The sequence below is a fragment of the Solea senegalensis genome, linkage group LG8 (genome assembly GCF_019176455.1).
Source record: "Solea senegalensis isolate Sse05_10M linkage group LG8, IFAPA_SoseM_1, whole genome shotgun sequence".
Classification (NCBI taxonomy): domain Eukaryota; kingdom Metazoa; phylum Chordata; class Actinopteri; order Pleuronectiformes; family Soleidae; genus Solea; species Solea senegalensis.
The window spans coordinates 13,869,161-13,882,884 of NC_058028.1; the positions used below are offsets into that span (position 1 = coordinate 13,869,161).

The window sequence follows — 13,724 nt, forward strand, 5'->3', positions numbered from 1 at the left end:
GTGGAGGATAAAGTGGTAGAAGGTGAGTGAGTGAGTGAGTTATTAGTGGGTGCCCCTTTAATCGCTGCAGCCCCTGCACCCTGAAAGTCACTGTGTAATAGGCCCCAACACACACAACTTCATTTATTTCGTTTACTTGTTGTAGTTGATAGTTCTGTCTGAAGTTAACACAGATCTCTACATTTGGAGTCACATACCAAACAAATTAGGAATTACAGTAAATAAAAATCCAAAAAAAGGAAAATTTACCTCATTGTTCTTGATAAAGCAAAGCTCGTTGTGAACATATATATTAATATTGATATTAATATACCCATGATAAACATTAATATTGATTTACAAGCATACATCACAAGCACAGTGTTTTCTTTTGTTCTGCCACGTGATCAGTACAGGACGCTTCATTATTGATCCTGCTCAGTCTGTATATATACGTTACACACACACACAGCTGATGATGAGGTCTGCTTCCTCCAATCAGCTGCCACGCTGACTCCGTCGTACGATCTTCTCATGTGTTCCGTTCACGGCGGCTTGTTGTCATCATTTCCGAGCCCAGCAGCAGTCTGTCCACGGCAGCAGCGGCTTCACGTCTCACTCAGGAAGCTGAGGAAGTGAAGATGCGCGCCTCCTAAATCAAAATGGACTGCGCACTTTCTCCACGGGCTTTTATATCGACCGCACCGTCGTCCTGAAACGATGCCCGGCGCAGCATCAGCAGCAGCAGCAGCAGCAGGACGGAGCGCGCGGTGCCGTGCGTCGCGGTGCTTCTGCATTTTTACGCGTCTGCTGAAATCAAACGGCGTCACACGCAGCGGAGCCGCACTTTAACGCTTCACATAATAACATGTCTGAGGGAGACTGCAGCAGCACTGGAGACCAGCACCAAAGGATGTTTTTATAACGCTTGCAAATCACATTTCTTAATTTTTGTAGGTACTTAACATCAGTTGAAAGGTAAGCGGAGGCACTTTTGTGTTGACTTGATGTCTAATGTAAAGTGGATGGTTGAATGCTGCACGTTTGTGGTGCTCGTCTTCTCTGCTGCGTAAGAAAGAAAGTGGCTTTTATAGACGCTGGAGTGGCTGCAGGATTGATTGGTGTCACACAGTGTAAAGTTAAACTGGGACAGTACATGTGCAGTATGTCATTCTCCTCCACCGGATGATTCCCTCTTTGTGTGTCTGCAGACAAACCATGGCCGATGAGAGCAAAGTGTCCCAGCAGATCCAGAGTGTGGAGAGGAGCGTGGTGTTCCTCAGGCAGGAACACCTCACTTTGCTCCATGGTCTCCACCTGGAGATCCTCTCCCTGCAGAAACGATGCTCAGGTGAGGTTGCACTCAGTGTGTGTGTTTGTGTACTTGTGACCTCTTTGTGACCTTTTCTGGTATAAAGACTGTTATGGTCAGGGAGACTAAAGTCTGGTCATAATGGGGCACAACCTTATTTCGGAGGCTCTGGTTAAAGTTAGGATTAAGATGTAAATTGTGGTTAGGTTAAAGATTAGGCTGTCCATATGGATGTGTGTGTGTAACCATGATGTCACTAATACTAAAAGCATTGCATGTATGTGAAATCATTAATATTAGAGAATAGACTTGTTCCCTATTCATGTTAATGAGAAAGTGCACTTATTGAGGTACAATATCTGTCTTTGTACAGATAATTACATTCATGATTATATCTCTTAATCATGAATGTAATTCATGATTAGTTGCTTAGATAGTGTTTGCTTAACAAATTACTGAAAAAATGTGTTCATTGTAAAAAGTACATGACGAGGTGAAGCCTCTGCCCGTATTTTTCTTCTTAAAGCTTCTTTAGTTCTTAATTAATTGACCTCCTTCTCTCAAAAAATGGGATTTGTGCCAACCATTATTTACTTTCTTGATGGATTAAGACTTTACAGTTTCACTTAATAATCCATCAAAGCGTGTGCACACAGATGTTCTCATGATTCGTTCCTGGTGTAGTGTTACACTGAAGCACTTTTGTAATGATTTTCTTGACGAGTGTTTGATTTCAGGGTGTGGTAGAGGTTCACGCACACACACACACACACTTGGCTGCTTATAGGACTCCGTTACTATCTTCAGTTGTTGCCGCTTTAAAATAGACCCCATGTGCATGTGGTTGTCTTTGTGAACAGTGTGTGTGTCTGCTCACATCAGTCAATGACAGACAATGACTACATGGTGATGTCATGCTCCATTTCCTGTAAATCACATAATGTGCTGTTTGGCGCTTAATGGATATTTCATCCATATAATCAAGCAACATGGGCACACACACACATGCAATCACTTGTGTGGACACTCATAGACATAATGCATTCCTTAGCCTCTTACCCTGACCTTAACTATCATAACTAAATGACTAACCTTAACCTATACCTTTCTAACCCTACAACCAGGTCTTAACCCTCAAAAAGCCTGTTAAAGTTGTGTGGACCAGCCATTGATCCACATAGACTACTAATGAGAATGTACACGCACAAACAATTACTACTGCACTTGCGAGGGTATTCTATTTAATGTCATTAATTCCCTTCACACAATAGCATTACGTATTGGAGTAGAAATGTGTGTGTGTGTGTTTTTTTGTTAAATACTATGTTATGAAGTTGTATTAATGTTAGTGTTAGATTTTGTTAATAAAAACTGTCAGTTCTGGTGCTGACAGCACTTTCTTGTTGTATAAATTAGTATAAGATATTTCTGATATTTTCACCTTACAGGTTTCTCCCACTCTTCTCTGTATGCTTCTCTGTATTATGGTTTTAAACACTGGACTCATGAATGTGGCGTTAATCTGGCCATAATTCTGACCTAAAAACCTAAAACCCTGACACCAAGTTAAAAATAGACTTTACAGAGGAGGACATCACCTCATGAAGAGATTTTTCAAAGGGATTAGAAGCCTTTGCATATCATGACATGCACGCACATGATATTGTCTCTCAAAGAAATAATCTTCACAAAGATTCAAACACGTGCATCATCCTTTGGTTAATCCATATGAAGAGGATTGTGGTTATACAGAGGTGGGAGATGAGTGTGTGTGTGTGTGATGGCTCAGAGCTAATGTGAACAGTTGTGTTGAAAACGACCCCCTCTATCACATGTCTCTGCCTCACATCTGGCTGTGCGTGTGTGTGTGTCCTCTTTAGGACATTGATCTGGCAGAAACACTGACTTTGTGAGGGCCAGTGGTCCTCATGGAGCCCAAAACCTGGTCCTAATGAGGCAGAATCTCATTTTTGAGGGTTAAGATTTGAATTGTGGTTGAGTTAAGTTTAGATTTAGGCATTAACTGGTTATGGTGAAGGTTCAGGATAACACTTTGTCGGTCTGCATGCGTATATTTGTGCGTCTATGTTTTGATGTTGAAAATCAAACTGAGAGAAATGCCCTGAAAGACAGGAAGAGAAAGTGTGTGTGTGTGTCTGTAATTTTAATCCTCTGCTCCTCTGCCTCCACTGGGCTTCCTGCTGTGAATGCTGAGGGCTTGGTGCTTTTGCAGATTGCAGATGATTTCTTGTCCACACTGAGCCAAAGCTATACTTTTGTTTTCAGTCAGCTCCCGGGAAAACAAAATGTGCAGCTAAACCTTGAGAGAGACAATAGTTTGCAGTGATCTAATCAATGACAACAGAGTCTCGACAGATTTGCATTTTCTCACTGTCGACAAACATATTCTTCCCTCGGATACTTCAAAAACAAGAGTAAATCCTCTACCTGCAGCAGCTGCAGTCATGAATCTACTTTGAACACCACTTTTTATTTCCACGTTGCTTGGAGGATTTTATGGGTTTGCATCAGCAGGGATGTAATACAGATAAAGCACTCCCGTCTTCACTCTCTGCTGAGCATCTTTGAAGCTTCTTATGCTGCATTCATTGCCACATTGGAAAATCTGTGTTTAAAGCGGAGGAAGATCAAATGGCTAATTCACATGCTCACAGGCGTACTGTAAATCTTAAGATGTCAAAAATGTGACTGTTGTTAGAAATGTTTCTATAAATAGCCGCCTTCTTTGGTAAAACAAAACAAAACAACGTTCTCAGACTTTTCAGCGTCTTAGATGTCTTTACTTGTAATTTTCTGGTTTTTTTTTTTTCAAAACTGAGTCATTTTGTGGCCAGAAGAAGATTTTGAGAACATCATCATTTTAAGGTTTGGGAAACACCATTTTTCAACTTTTTCTCACATTTTATGGACCAAACTTGATGAATGGATGAAATAATCAACAAATTCATTGATTAGTTACAGCCCTTGTGTACAGGTATATTAGACGTTTGCTGTAAGGTTGAAGACGTAACTTTTCTGTCTCCTTAAAAAAAAAGGTGACTCAGATTTTTTCCTCTGTGTTTTATTGTGTGTTACCGAACTCAATTATTTGCCGATGTGAGTGTTTTTGTCCTTATTCAAGGTTGAGCCATGAAACTAAAACCTGGAATGCTCAGTGAGGCTGCAGGAGATGAGCCTGACCTGCAGTGCTTTGCACACATTAAATGAGCAAGCACCGTGTTTTCATTGTTTCCTATGAATGTTTCTTAGTCCTGCTGGTTGTCTGGAGCTGCCTTTTTGTAGTTTTTCTATTGTCTTCCTTCTCAGCTGCCATCCTTCCTCCCCTATTATCCTCCTTCCTCTCCTCTTCACCCTCTCTGCCTCCCTCTTTTCATGCCAGCTTCACGGGTGGGCGTGTTGTGTTGAGGGAAGGAGGCAGGGTGTGACAGAGATTGCTGGAAAAGGAAAAAAAGAAAAAATGGCTAGAAATATCTACCACGTGCTGCTCTGGATTGACCTTTGTTTTTTTAACTGAACGTTTTCATGACAAAATGCAAATATTTTCTTTTATTTATTTTAGCTGTAACCAAAATGATGATAATAATATCAAACGCGTCAGTGTGTAGAGTGATGCACATAAACAAAATCCCCTTGATTGAACAAATCTATGCTCCGTTATGGTACAAAAATGCTGGATTCACAAACACACAGTCCCACAAAGTTGTTTTGCTATCGCTGTGAGGACACCTCATAGACATAATGCATTCCCTAGCCCCTTACCCTAACCTTAACTATCACAAATAAGTGCCTTAACCCTTTAAACATGTTTAACCTCATGGTGAACAGACAAAAAATTACCCACACGGTCCCCATGAAGACACACACACACGTACTGTATGTGTGAGTATTTACTGAGAGCTTAATGTCAAGTCTTCGTTCTTAGAGAACATCAGGATATTTATCTGATTTAATAACCGACACATCCGGCTGCTGCATTATCTTCTCAAAAACATAAACCGTTCGCCGCTGTATATGTGCACGGACACGAGATGTAATCCACACAGTGTCTAAAGATGTCTGTGTGCCAGATTTCATGCCACATCACATTTGGATAATCCCACAGTAGCACAATTCATCTGTTACTGAGAGCTGTCATGTCTGTTTTATGGTTGAGGACATAGAGGCACCAGTATTAAAAAGATCAGTTTTTTTTTTTTTGAAATGTGATTATATCAGACTCTGACTTTAACGTGCATAATACAGTCATTTAGGCGAAGTTGATCGAAGAGTTTCAAACACCAAAGTTACAAGATAGCACATCACACAACTCTTGTGTGATGTGATGAAAAATTGATTACATTTCTCTGTGGAATTTTGTGTGGGAGAATCAGTGATTAACTTGTTGTTTCTAGTTAAAAAAAAAGCAGAGGAGAAGCAGCAAACCTAAGATATTGTGAACTTAAGCAGGTCTACATTTAATAATTTGATATTTGCCTTTTTAAATGGCTAAAATCATCTCTCTTTTTTACCTTGTGTCCCACTGGTAGCCATGTTATCAGTGAGGGTGAGCGTCTGTGTCTGATTTCTGGTGAAGTCAACGATCCCTTTAAGAAGTAAAACTCACTGTATATATATTGTTCAGTTTATACTGCCCTCGGAAACAAACTGCAAAGCCAGTCGTTTCTATTAAAGTAGATATTGATTGTAGGGAGGAATGCTGATCATGCTAGTATGTCTTATTGAAGTCACAGTAAAGAAGGTCTTTTTTTTCTTTCCTTCTCCAGACTGCGGCGAGTATTGCAAGAAGAAAATCATTGGCCGAGTCTCTGGCTCACGTTCTTTGACGTAAAGTTTCAGATTTAGCTTCGTCATTTATTCATGAGCTCGCTAATGTGCTGGAAACTGCATTGAGGATCTGTTATGTTCACTGGGCAAACAGGAAATGTCTGCAAACAGCTTTAATAAGACATTTCAGAGTCACTTTATATATGTGAAAGCATGGTTTTATGTTTTTTTTTCTATATTTATCGCACTCTAACAGCTCTTTTCTTTTTTGTGTTTTTGCAGAGTTGACAAGTGAGCTGGAGATGAAGCCTTCAGGCAGGAGTCAAATAGGTATGTGGGGGGGGGGATACCCCAGCTATCTGTGCAGGATTCTTTTTATTTCCACTCGCTTTGTTTTCTTCTTGTTCGGAGACACAAAGAGAGACACATGCTTATATTTCTCTGGGTCAGTTTCTCTTCACTGCACTCCACCCCCAGTCAAGCATCTCTCTCTGTCTCCGTCTGCATCCATCTCTGCCTCCCCCCCACCCTCCTCACCCTCCCTCTCCCCTGGGACAGATCCCTGTCAGCCACCATCCTCCCTCTTTTCACCCCTGCCTCCCTCTCTCTGTCTGACAAGCCTCGCACAGCTAAAACCACGAGTGCGACGTACATCTGCGTTACCCCCGTGTACAGTATGTTTTCTCACACGTGCTGATTTGAAAAGGATTGCTGACGGCTGCATTAGGGCAGCATGTTCCCTGTGACAATATAAACACAGCTACAAAGACGGCACCAGTCAACACATTTGGAACGTGCCGCAGCTGAGGTTTACAGTTAGTGGCATCTGGGTGCAGGGATGCAGAGGAGGGCATAGCTTTGTCACAGCGGATTTGACATGGACCAGAAAAAAAAGAAAAAGTGGAGTCAAAAGGCTGCATGAAAGTGTATTTGGTGCACGGCTACATTACTCAGACATTAGACCCCAACTTCTTTTCCAGAACAGGTTATCCCCATTCCATCAATACAGCTCGGCCCTCGCTCCGTCTCACACCCTGACAAATTGATACAGACTCTTTTTCTCCCCGGGGGGGGTGTCCGCTTACACACTTTGCTGAGAAGGAGGAAAACCTTTAGCTTTGAAAAGAGAGAGGAAGGGAATTAAAGCAGAGAGGGAATGAGAGGCAGAGGAGGAGAGTGACTGCATGAGGGAAAAGGCAAGACGGCAGGATGCAGTCGTCAGCTGCAGACACGCAGGAGGAGAGAGGGGTGGTGAAGGAAGGGAAGATCGTATTAGGTGGTCTATAGTTAGCATATGAGCTCAACCGGGGTGTGGTGATGGGCAACAGAAAATCTGAGACGGATTGGGCCTGAGAGGAAAGAGGAAAATGTATGAAACACCCTATTACAATTCAAGATATGTCAAATTTCTGTATGAATATAAAGACCTAGATTAATTGTTATACATATAATAGAGTAGTGTACTTACATGAGCCAAAAATGTGTCCAACACTTTTTAAACCCATAATTCTATTTCATTTTAGTCACATTAAAGTCTCCACTACTGTGAAATGACCACAAAGGCTAAACACAACTTTGACCGAATTATGTGAACATCAGAACTGGCAACAATATATACAGTTTTAGAGACACTCTCCTGTACATGACACAGCACGAGCTGCATGACCGGTTATCTTGGTGTCGACATTATCTTTGTAAACCACGCTGCAAATGCACAATCGCATGTGTATACTGCCATACTGTATATGACAACTATAAATTCTGGAGCGAGGACATTTTTGGTATTTCTAGTTAGTCAGTATGTTGTTCTTTGTCACTAATGGACAAAAGATGTTGTCTTTGTCTACACTGCTTCACAACCTCAACAAACAAGGTCTTCTTTCGTCATTTTGATTGAGAGACCCCTAATGGCAGAAATCACGTAGTGTCCATGTGTGGATGCACCTACTAAGACACTTTCGATTTGTCCGGGCAGAGGCGTCAGTGCAGGATGTAATCTTATTTTCCTGTCCTGAGGTTACTGTACTGACTCAGGGCTTTTCCTCCACCCCTCGCTCTCCTCTGGGGACTTTTATAGAGATGAAACAGTACAAAGGCATTAAATTTACCTTATAATGGGACCGGTGTGGTCTTCTGCTGCTGCTTCAAGGTTTGACCTGGTGTGCATTCAGAGATTGTCTTCTTCATGCCTTGGTTGTAAGTTTATTCATTCAGTTACTTTTGCTTGTGGCATTGGGGCGACGGTGGAGAAGGTTAAGGGGTCAATTGGAATGTGTGAGTGAATGGCAAAACTGCTTTAACTTGAAAAGCACTATACAAAGACAGACCATTTAACATGTTTGTCCATGCAACTTTTCTTTCTTTGAACCATTCTCTGAGATGGTTGTGGGTGAGAATCCCAGTAGATCGGCAGTTTCTGAAATACTAAAACCAGTCCATCTGGCACCAACTACTTTTATTCCCCCTTCTGGTGTTTGGTGTGAAATTCTCCACATGCCTGAATGCACTGAGTTGCTGCCATGTGTTTGGTTGATCAGATATTTGCCAGCAGTTGTGGGCAGTTCAACAGGTGTACCTAATAAATGCATTAAAACCAAACTTACACAGTAACACAAAGGCTTGGTTAATGCACTTTGTTTTTAATAAGTAGAGGAAGTTTGTTTTTATCAACACACCAGGATGTGAATGAAGCATCAAACTGATAAAATATCAGAACTCTTCAGTACAACTCAGTAGCACATTAGGTAAAGTATTTATATTTGCCATCAACAGAATCATAGTTTCAGTTATGACTGATTGTTCAGCATGTATGGCTGTAGTTTCTCAACATTTGAGAATTTGTTTCATTAATATTGTTGTGAATGGATCATCTTTGGTTTGTTGATAACATTTGATAAAAACCTACTTTTTTAAAAAGTTGATGGTTTAAATCTTCACAACCCATCCCAGAATATAACTATACTGAAAAGGTTTATGTGTTGATTTGTTGATCAGCTCTTGAACAGCCTCAGTTTCAAGGTGGAATAGCAGGTTTCCAATATGTTTTAATATGTAAACTGTTTCCAGCACCCGCTCAGACCTGCTCCATAGCCTTTATACTGTTTTTATACTGTTTTCTGGCTCTGATAATCCAGGTTTCTTCTATGTACATATATATATATATATATACATATGTAGGAGAAAATAATACACTGTCTGCTTTTATGTGTTTCATGATTTTCTTATTTTGTCCAGAAAAAGCATTCTGGTTAATAGTTGAATTATTAATAGTTGAGTCCAGCTATGACGTAAACATACATTTGAGGAAAATCTTCTGTATGTTCACATTCAAACATGTGTGTTTTTGTCTCTGTGTCAGATTTACAGGAGGAAGAGGAACTGCTGGAGGAGCATTGTGATGATTTGGAGAACCACCTGGCAGACAAGGAGTGCGCCTTAGGAGAGCTGCGAATGGAGCTGAGTCACAAAGGGGCTTTAGTGGGAGCCCTCCGAGCCAATCTCAAAGAAAAGGAGCGGCACTTTCTGGAGGAGCTCAAACGCCGCAGCCATTGTTCGACCATCCTCAACACAGAGCTGCAGAAACAAACAGAGGCAGCGGCGTACCTCTCCTTCCAGCTGCATGCTGCCAGGCAGAAACTGCACCACCAGCGGATGCAGCAGAGGCAGGGACTCCTTGCCAGAGCGAACAGTCAGGGGGTCCACTATGGTGCCGAGCAGAACACGGTTTCTCCTCAAATGCCATCAGGAGCCTCCCCTTCTTCCCCTGTGGTAAAACCCAAACGCAGGAGCGCGAGGGCGTCTTTGAGAGTGGAACGTGCCCGGGAATGTGTGCCAATGGAGAGAGTGATGGGCCCTGCAGAGCCCACAGCCATGCCGGACCCAGCACTCTTCCTCTACCCTCGAAGGCACAGGGCTCGCTCCAGGCACACTGTGACACAAAGACTACCTCCACTTGGCCTGGAGAAGGAAGATGAGGAAGAAGGAGGTGGGGAGGGGCCAGTGGAGCCCCAGGAAGAAGCTGTCAGACTGGTGTCTTCAGCTGCAGTGCCTCCTGCTGCTGAGACAAAAGCAGATTAGCAACTACTGTGATCTGTACCACAGTGTGATCACTGTATGATCATCTTACGTCAGACTGTTAATGCTGTTTACTCTTGTTCTGCACCTTGGACTGAATTATTATGTGACACTGGTTTTAGCTACTGAATTATATTCACATTTACCATAGAACCTTTTTTAAAGTGGACTTTGATATGAAACTCAGTGTCATTCTAAGTAATTCTTAAATCAAGTTTAATGTGTTTACACTGATGCCACATGCTCTGTGTACTGAGGGGCCTTATTACAAAGCGGTCCCTTTTAGATTTGTGGTGAGGGTGTCTTTCACAAGGGTAGCAGCCATTTTGGGTGTAGTGAACAGTTGGCTGTGTGGCCCAACCAACTGTGACCTTTCAAGGTCAACCATAAATCACTCCATGTGGCTAAATATTTGTGTGGCCACCTGCACGCAAATATTGCAACTGCTGCTGTTCGTGTATGTTTGAATTAACCGACCGTAGTAACATGACGTTGTTTTACTTTTTGTTGATTTTAAACACTTCTTAGTTAAATCGGTTGTGATGGTGTTACATTTCATACATTATCCACATGACACTTAGTGAATGACCTTCAGCTCCAACAATAGAGGATAACGGAAACGCAGGTTGAAATCACTGTGTTATAGCTGCAGGTACATGTTACAAATCATAACCTTTTTCACAGCAGGTTTGATTTTAATAATTGGAATACATTTTTAATGAGAACTGTGAACCTGTTCGGCTAAATGGAACAATGTCATTGTTGATTATTAGCACCTAGTATTACTAATCAAACTTTATCATAAATTGACCACAGTTAACAAAATGTAATATAATATAATAGAATGTCACTTTGCTCCACAGACATGCCACTGATCTCTTTTTTTACCTACTTTACTCTGTCATTTATATCACAAAAATTACAAATCTTACGTCACAACTAACAATTAATTCCTATATTAGTTGTCGACAAAATAAATGAAAAACTAGAATTGGAAAACAGAGGGACAACATGTCAGTCAGCAGTAATGTTGGCCACGTGCAAAGGTGCACACATGTATTATTGTAATATCTAGTCGGACTCACTGGACCATGTGTTTGGTTTGTGTACTAAACAACACAGGATTACCACTTAACAACATTTCTGTTTGAGGTTGCTGTGTTGGGGTTTTTCCCCTCAGGAGAAACGGACAAACGGGAACATAAGCAGTAGAATGAGGTATTAATTTGGTTTAAGGAAGGTGGTTTAAGGTGTCACTTTTCTGTTTGATACAAATCCATGACGTCTGTGTCAGTGATAAGAAGGCAGGCTCAGTAGGAATATATATATCTATATATATGAAGAGTTTGTGTTTTCGCTCCCATGTTATAAAAACACATGCACATTGTGGCCTCTAGTGTAATAATGGGCAAATGGCAACTGGGGATAAAAGCAGTAGAAGGACTACCAAGTAAACAAAAGCAGTGGCTCCAGTTTTAATGTTTTATGTTGTTTCTTACATATGTCAGTGCTGATTATTGATTCTTTGTAGTGCAATCATTTCCTCCCACTATAAGTCCTGCCTTATTATTGAAGAGTAATGGCTTTAAGAAATGCAGGGCTGTGTGTGAGTGTGTTGAAGACTTCTTTTTGTTCAAGAATCACGTCCTTTTGTTTCTACAAGATTTTTTAGAGATGCTGTGGAATTAATTGCGGTACTTATTTAGATATTTTAGATTCAAAATGCACTGCTCCAAAAAAAATGAAGGGGGACACTTTGTCATCACAGTCTTTAGTTTTTTTGTTTTTTTTTTAATTCAGCCCACAATGGGTTGTTTTTGATTTTATATGGGTAAATATTTTTAGCTGATATATTTGATTGTGATTCAGGTGTTCCCTTTATTTGTTGTATAAATTGTCACGGACGTTATTTGAGCCAGGACTGTCTCTGGCAAATATGAGACACATATATGTCTTCATATGAGACTGAATTTAATTGTGATGAGTTGTTGTGAGGCTATTCTCACATTTACAGCTTTGCATCATAGGGTTTTAGAAATAAATGTTACATGAAGCAATATATTAATATATTTATATATTATTAGTAGGTCATATCCACTGGATTAGGAACACTTGCGGTGTTTGAATAGAGTATATGATTGTTTAACTTTGTATATTGTATTTGTTAAAGTGAATATTTTTCTCAATGATCTAAGGGATTGTTTGATTTGAAAGAGTTATGTTGTTTGTCCCTGAATTTTTACATGACTATTTACAGTATGCCACAGGCTATAGGAGGCATGGCTATGTTATAATTATGCCACTTAATATTGTCTGGATGAACGCAAAAATGCAAATGTGGTGAGGGTTTTCATTCACTTCTCAGATGTAAGCCATCGGGATAAATGTGTACATCATTTTTCCTCACGTTTTATGAGACAGAGCTAGATACATGTTCAAAGATGTCTTGTTTAAAACAGGCTGTTTCCCCAAACCTTGAACATGGACTTCATGACTTCACGTGAAACAGCAAATAGATTAAAACCTCCACCCACCTTGCATAATCAGTTCACCACCCCGAATACCAAATCATCATTGTACCATGTTAAATGTTAGCTGATATATGCTTTGGTAAAATGTTAGATCTTGGATGAATAATTAAAATACAGGCGTCTGTATGCACTCATGGTACAGTCAGTAAAGCTCAGAGGATGATGAATTGTTTGTCTGCTTAGAATGAAATGAGCCAAAGGGGCCCGCCATTAAGATTAACATAAGGATGAATGGTGTGATTCCTTATTAATGATAATAATAATAATAATAATAATAATAATAACCATGTATTTTTTATTAATATTTCAGCTAAAGTAGAGTAACATCTTCACCACTTTTCAGAGCTTGAACTCCACTCAGACATATAGCAAGAACGTAGATCATTTACTCTCACACCCACAGAGAATGTCTTCCATCTTTATAAATGACTGTATAATTACTCTAATCCTTATAATTAATATGCTAACAAATGTCAACAGCCACATGCTATTTTTTTCTCATCCAGTTCTTCTCAAAATAAAGATGTGTAAGTTTATTGAGCATCCTGCAGAAACATTTCACTGGACTGTGGGTGGCACCAAGAAACATCTTGTTTGACATGTTATGTGGGTTCTAGCAATAATGCTGTGTGGTCCCCAATGTGACAGGTGTTGCTCTGGGTCTTTGTGGTTTTGGTCCTTTGGTAAATATCACCTACTGACTGATTACCGCAGCTACTGTGTTTGCTTCCTGTAGTGATCTACTACACGTTACTGGAATAAAATGAAAGATTGTCTAGTCTGCTGCCTCGTTATTGTAATGGAATACATTTACAGGTAATTAGAATTTGTGATTTTTGCACACACACTAATTCATTTGACCTCTGCATTAAACCCCCGTGATTGAACCAGCAACTTTACGGTTATGTGCCCAATTCCTTTCCTCTTGGACATGGACTGCCATTAAATGATTTATGTTTATATAGACTTGGTTGTTTTGCCTGTGTCATACTGCAGTTATTTAATGTCTGTGGTTGGATTGTTTGACTTCATTTTGTTCATGC

General features: G+C 40.4%; 1 protein-coding gene across 1 annotated transcript; it reads left to right on the forward strand.

The window, feature by feature from the left end:
* The first annotated feature begins 533 nt into the window (after positions 1-533).
* Positions 534-13,459, forward strand: ccdc92ba (coiled-coil domain containing 92Ba). The gene is made up of 4 exons (XM_044033032.1): positions 534-957; positions 1,191-1,330; positions 6,359-6,406; positions 9,435-13,459. The coding sequence occupies exons 2-4, from the start codon at positions 1,198-1,200 to the stop codon at positions 10,151-10,153; spliced, it is 900 nt and encodes a 299-aa protein (XP_043888967.1). The 5' UTR covers positions 534-957; positions 1,191-1,197; the 3' UTR covers positions 10,154-13,459.
* Positions 13,460-13,724: the final 265 nt, after the last annotated feature.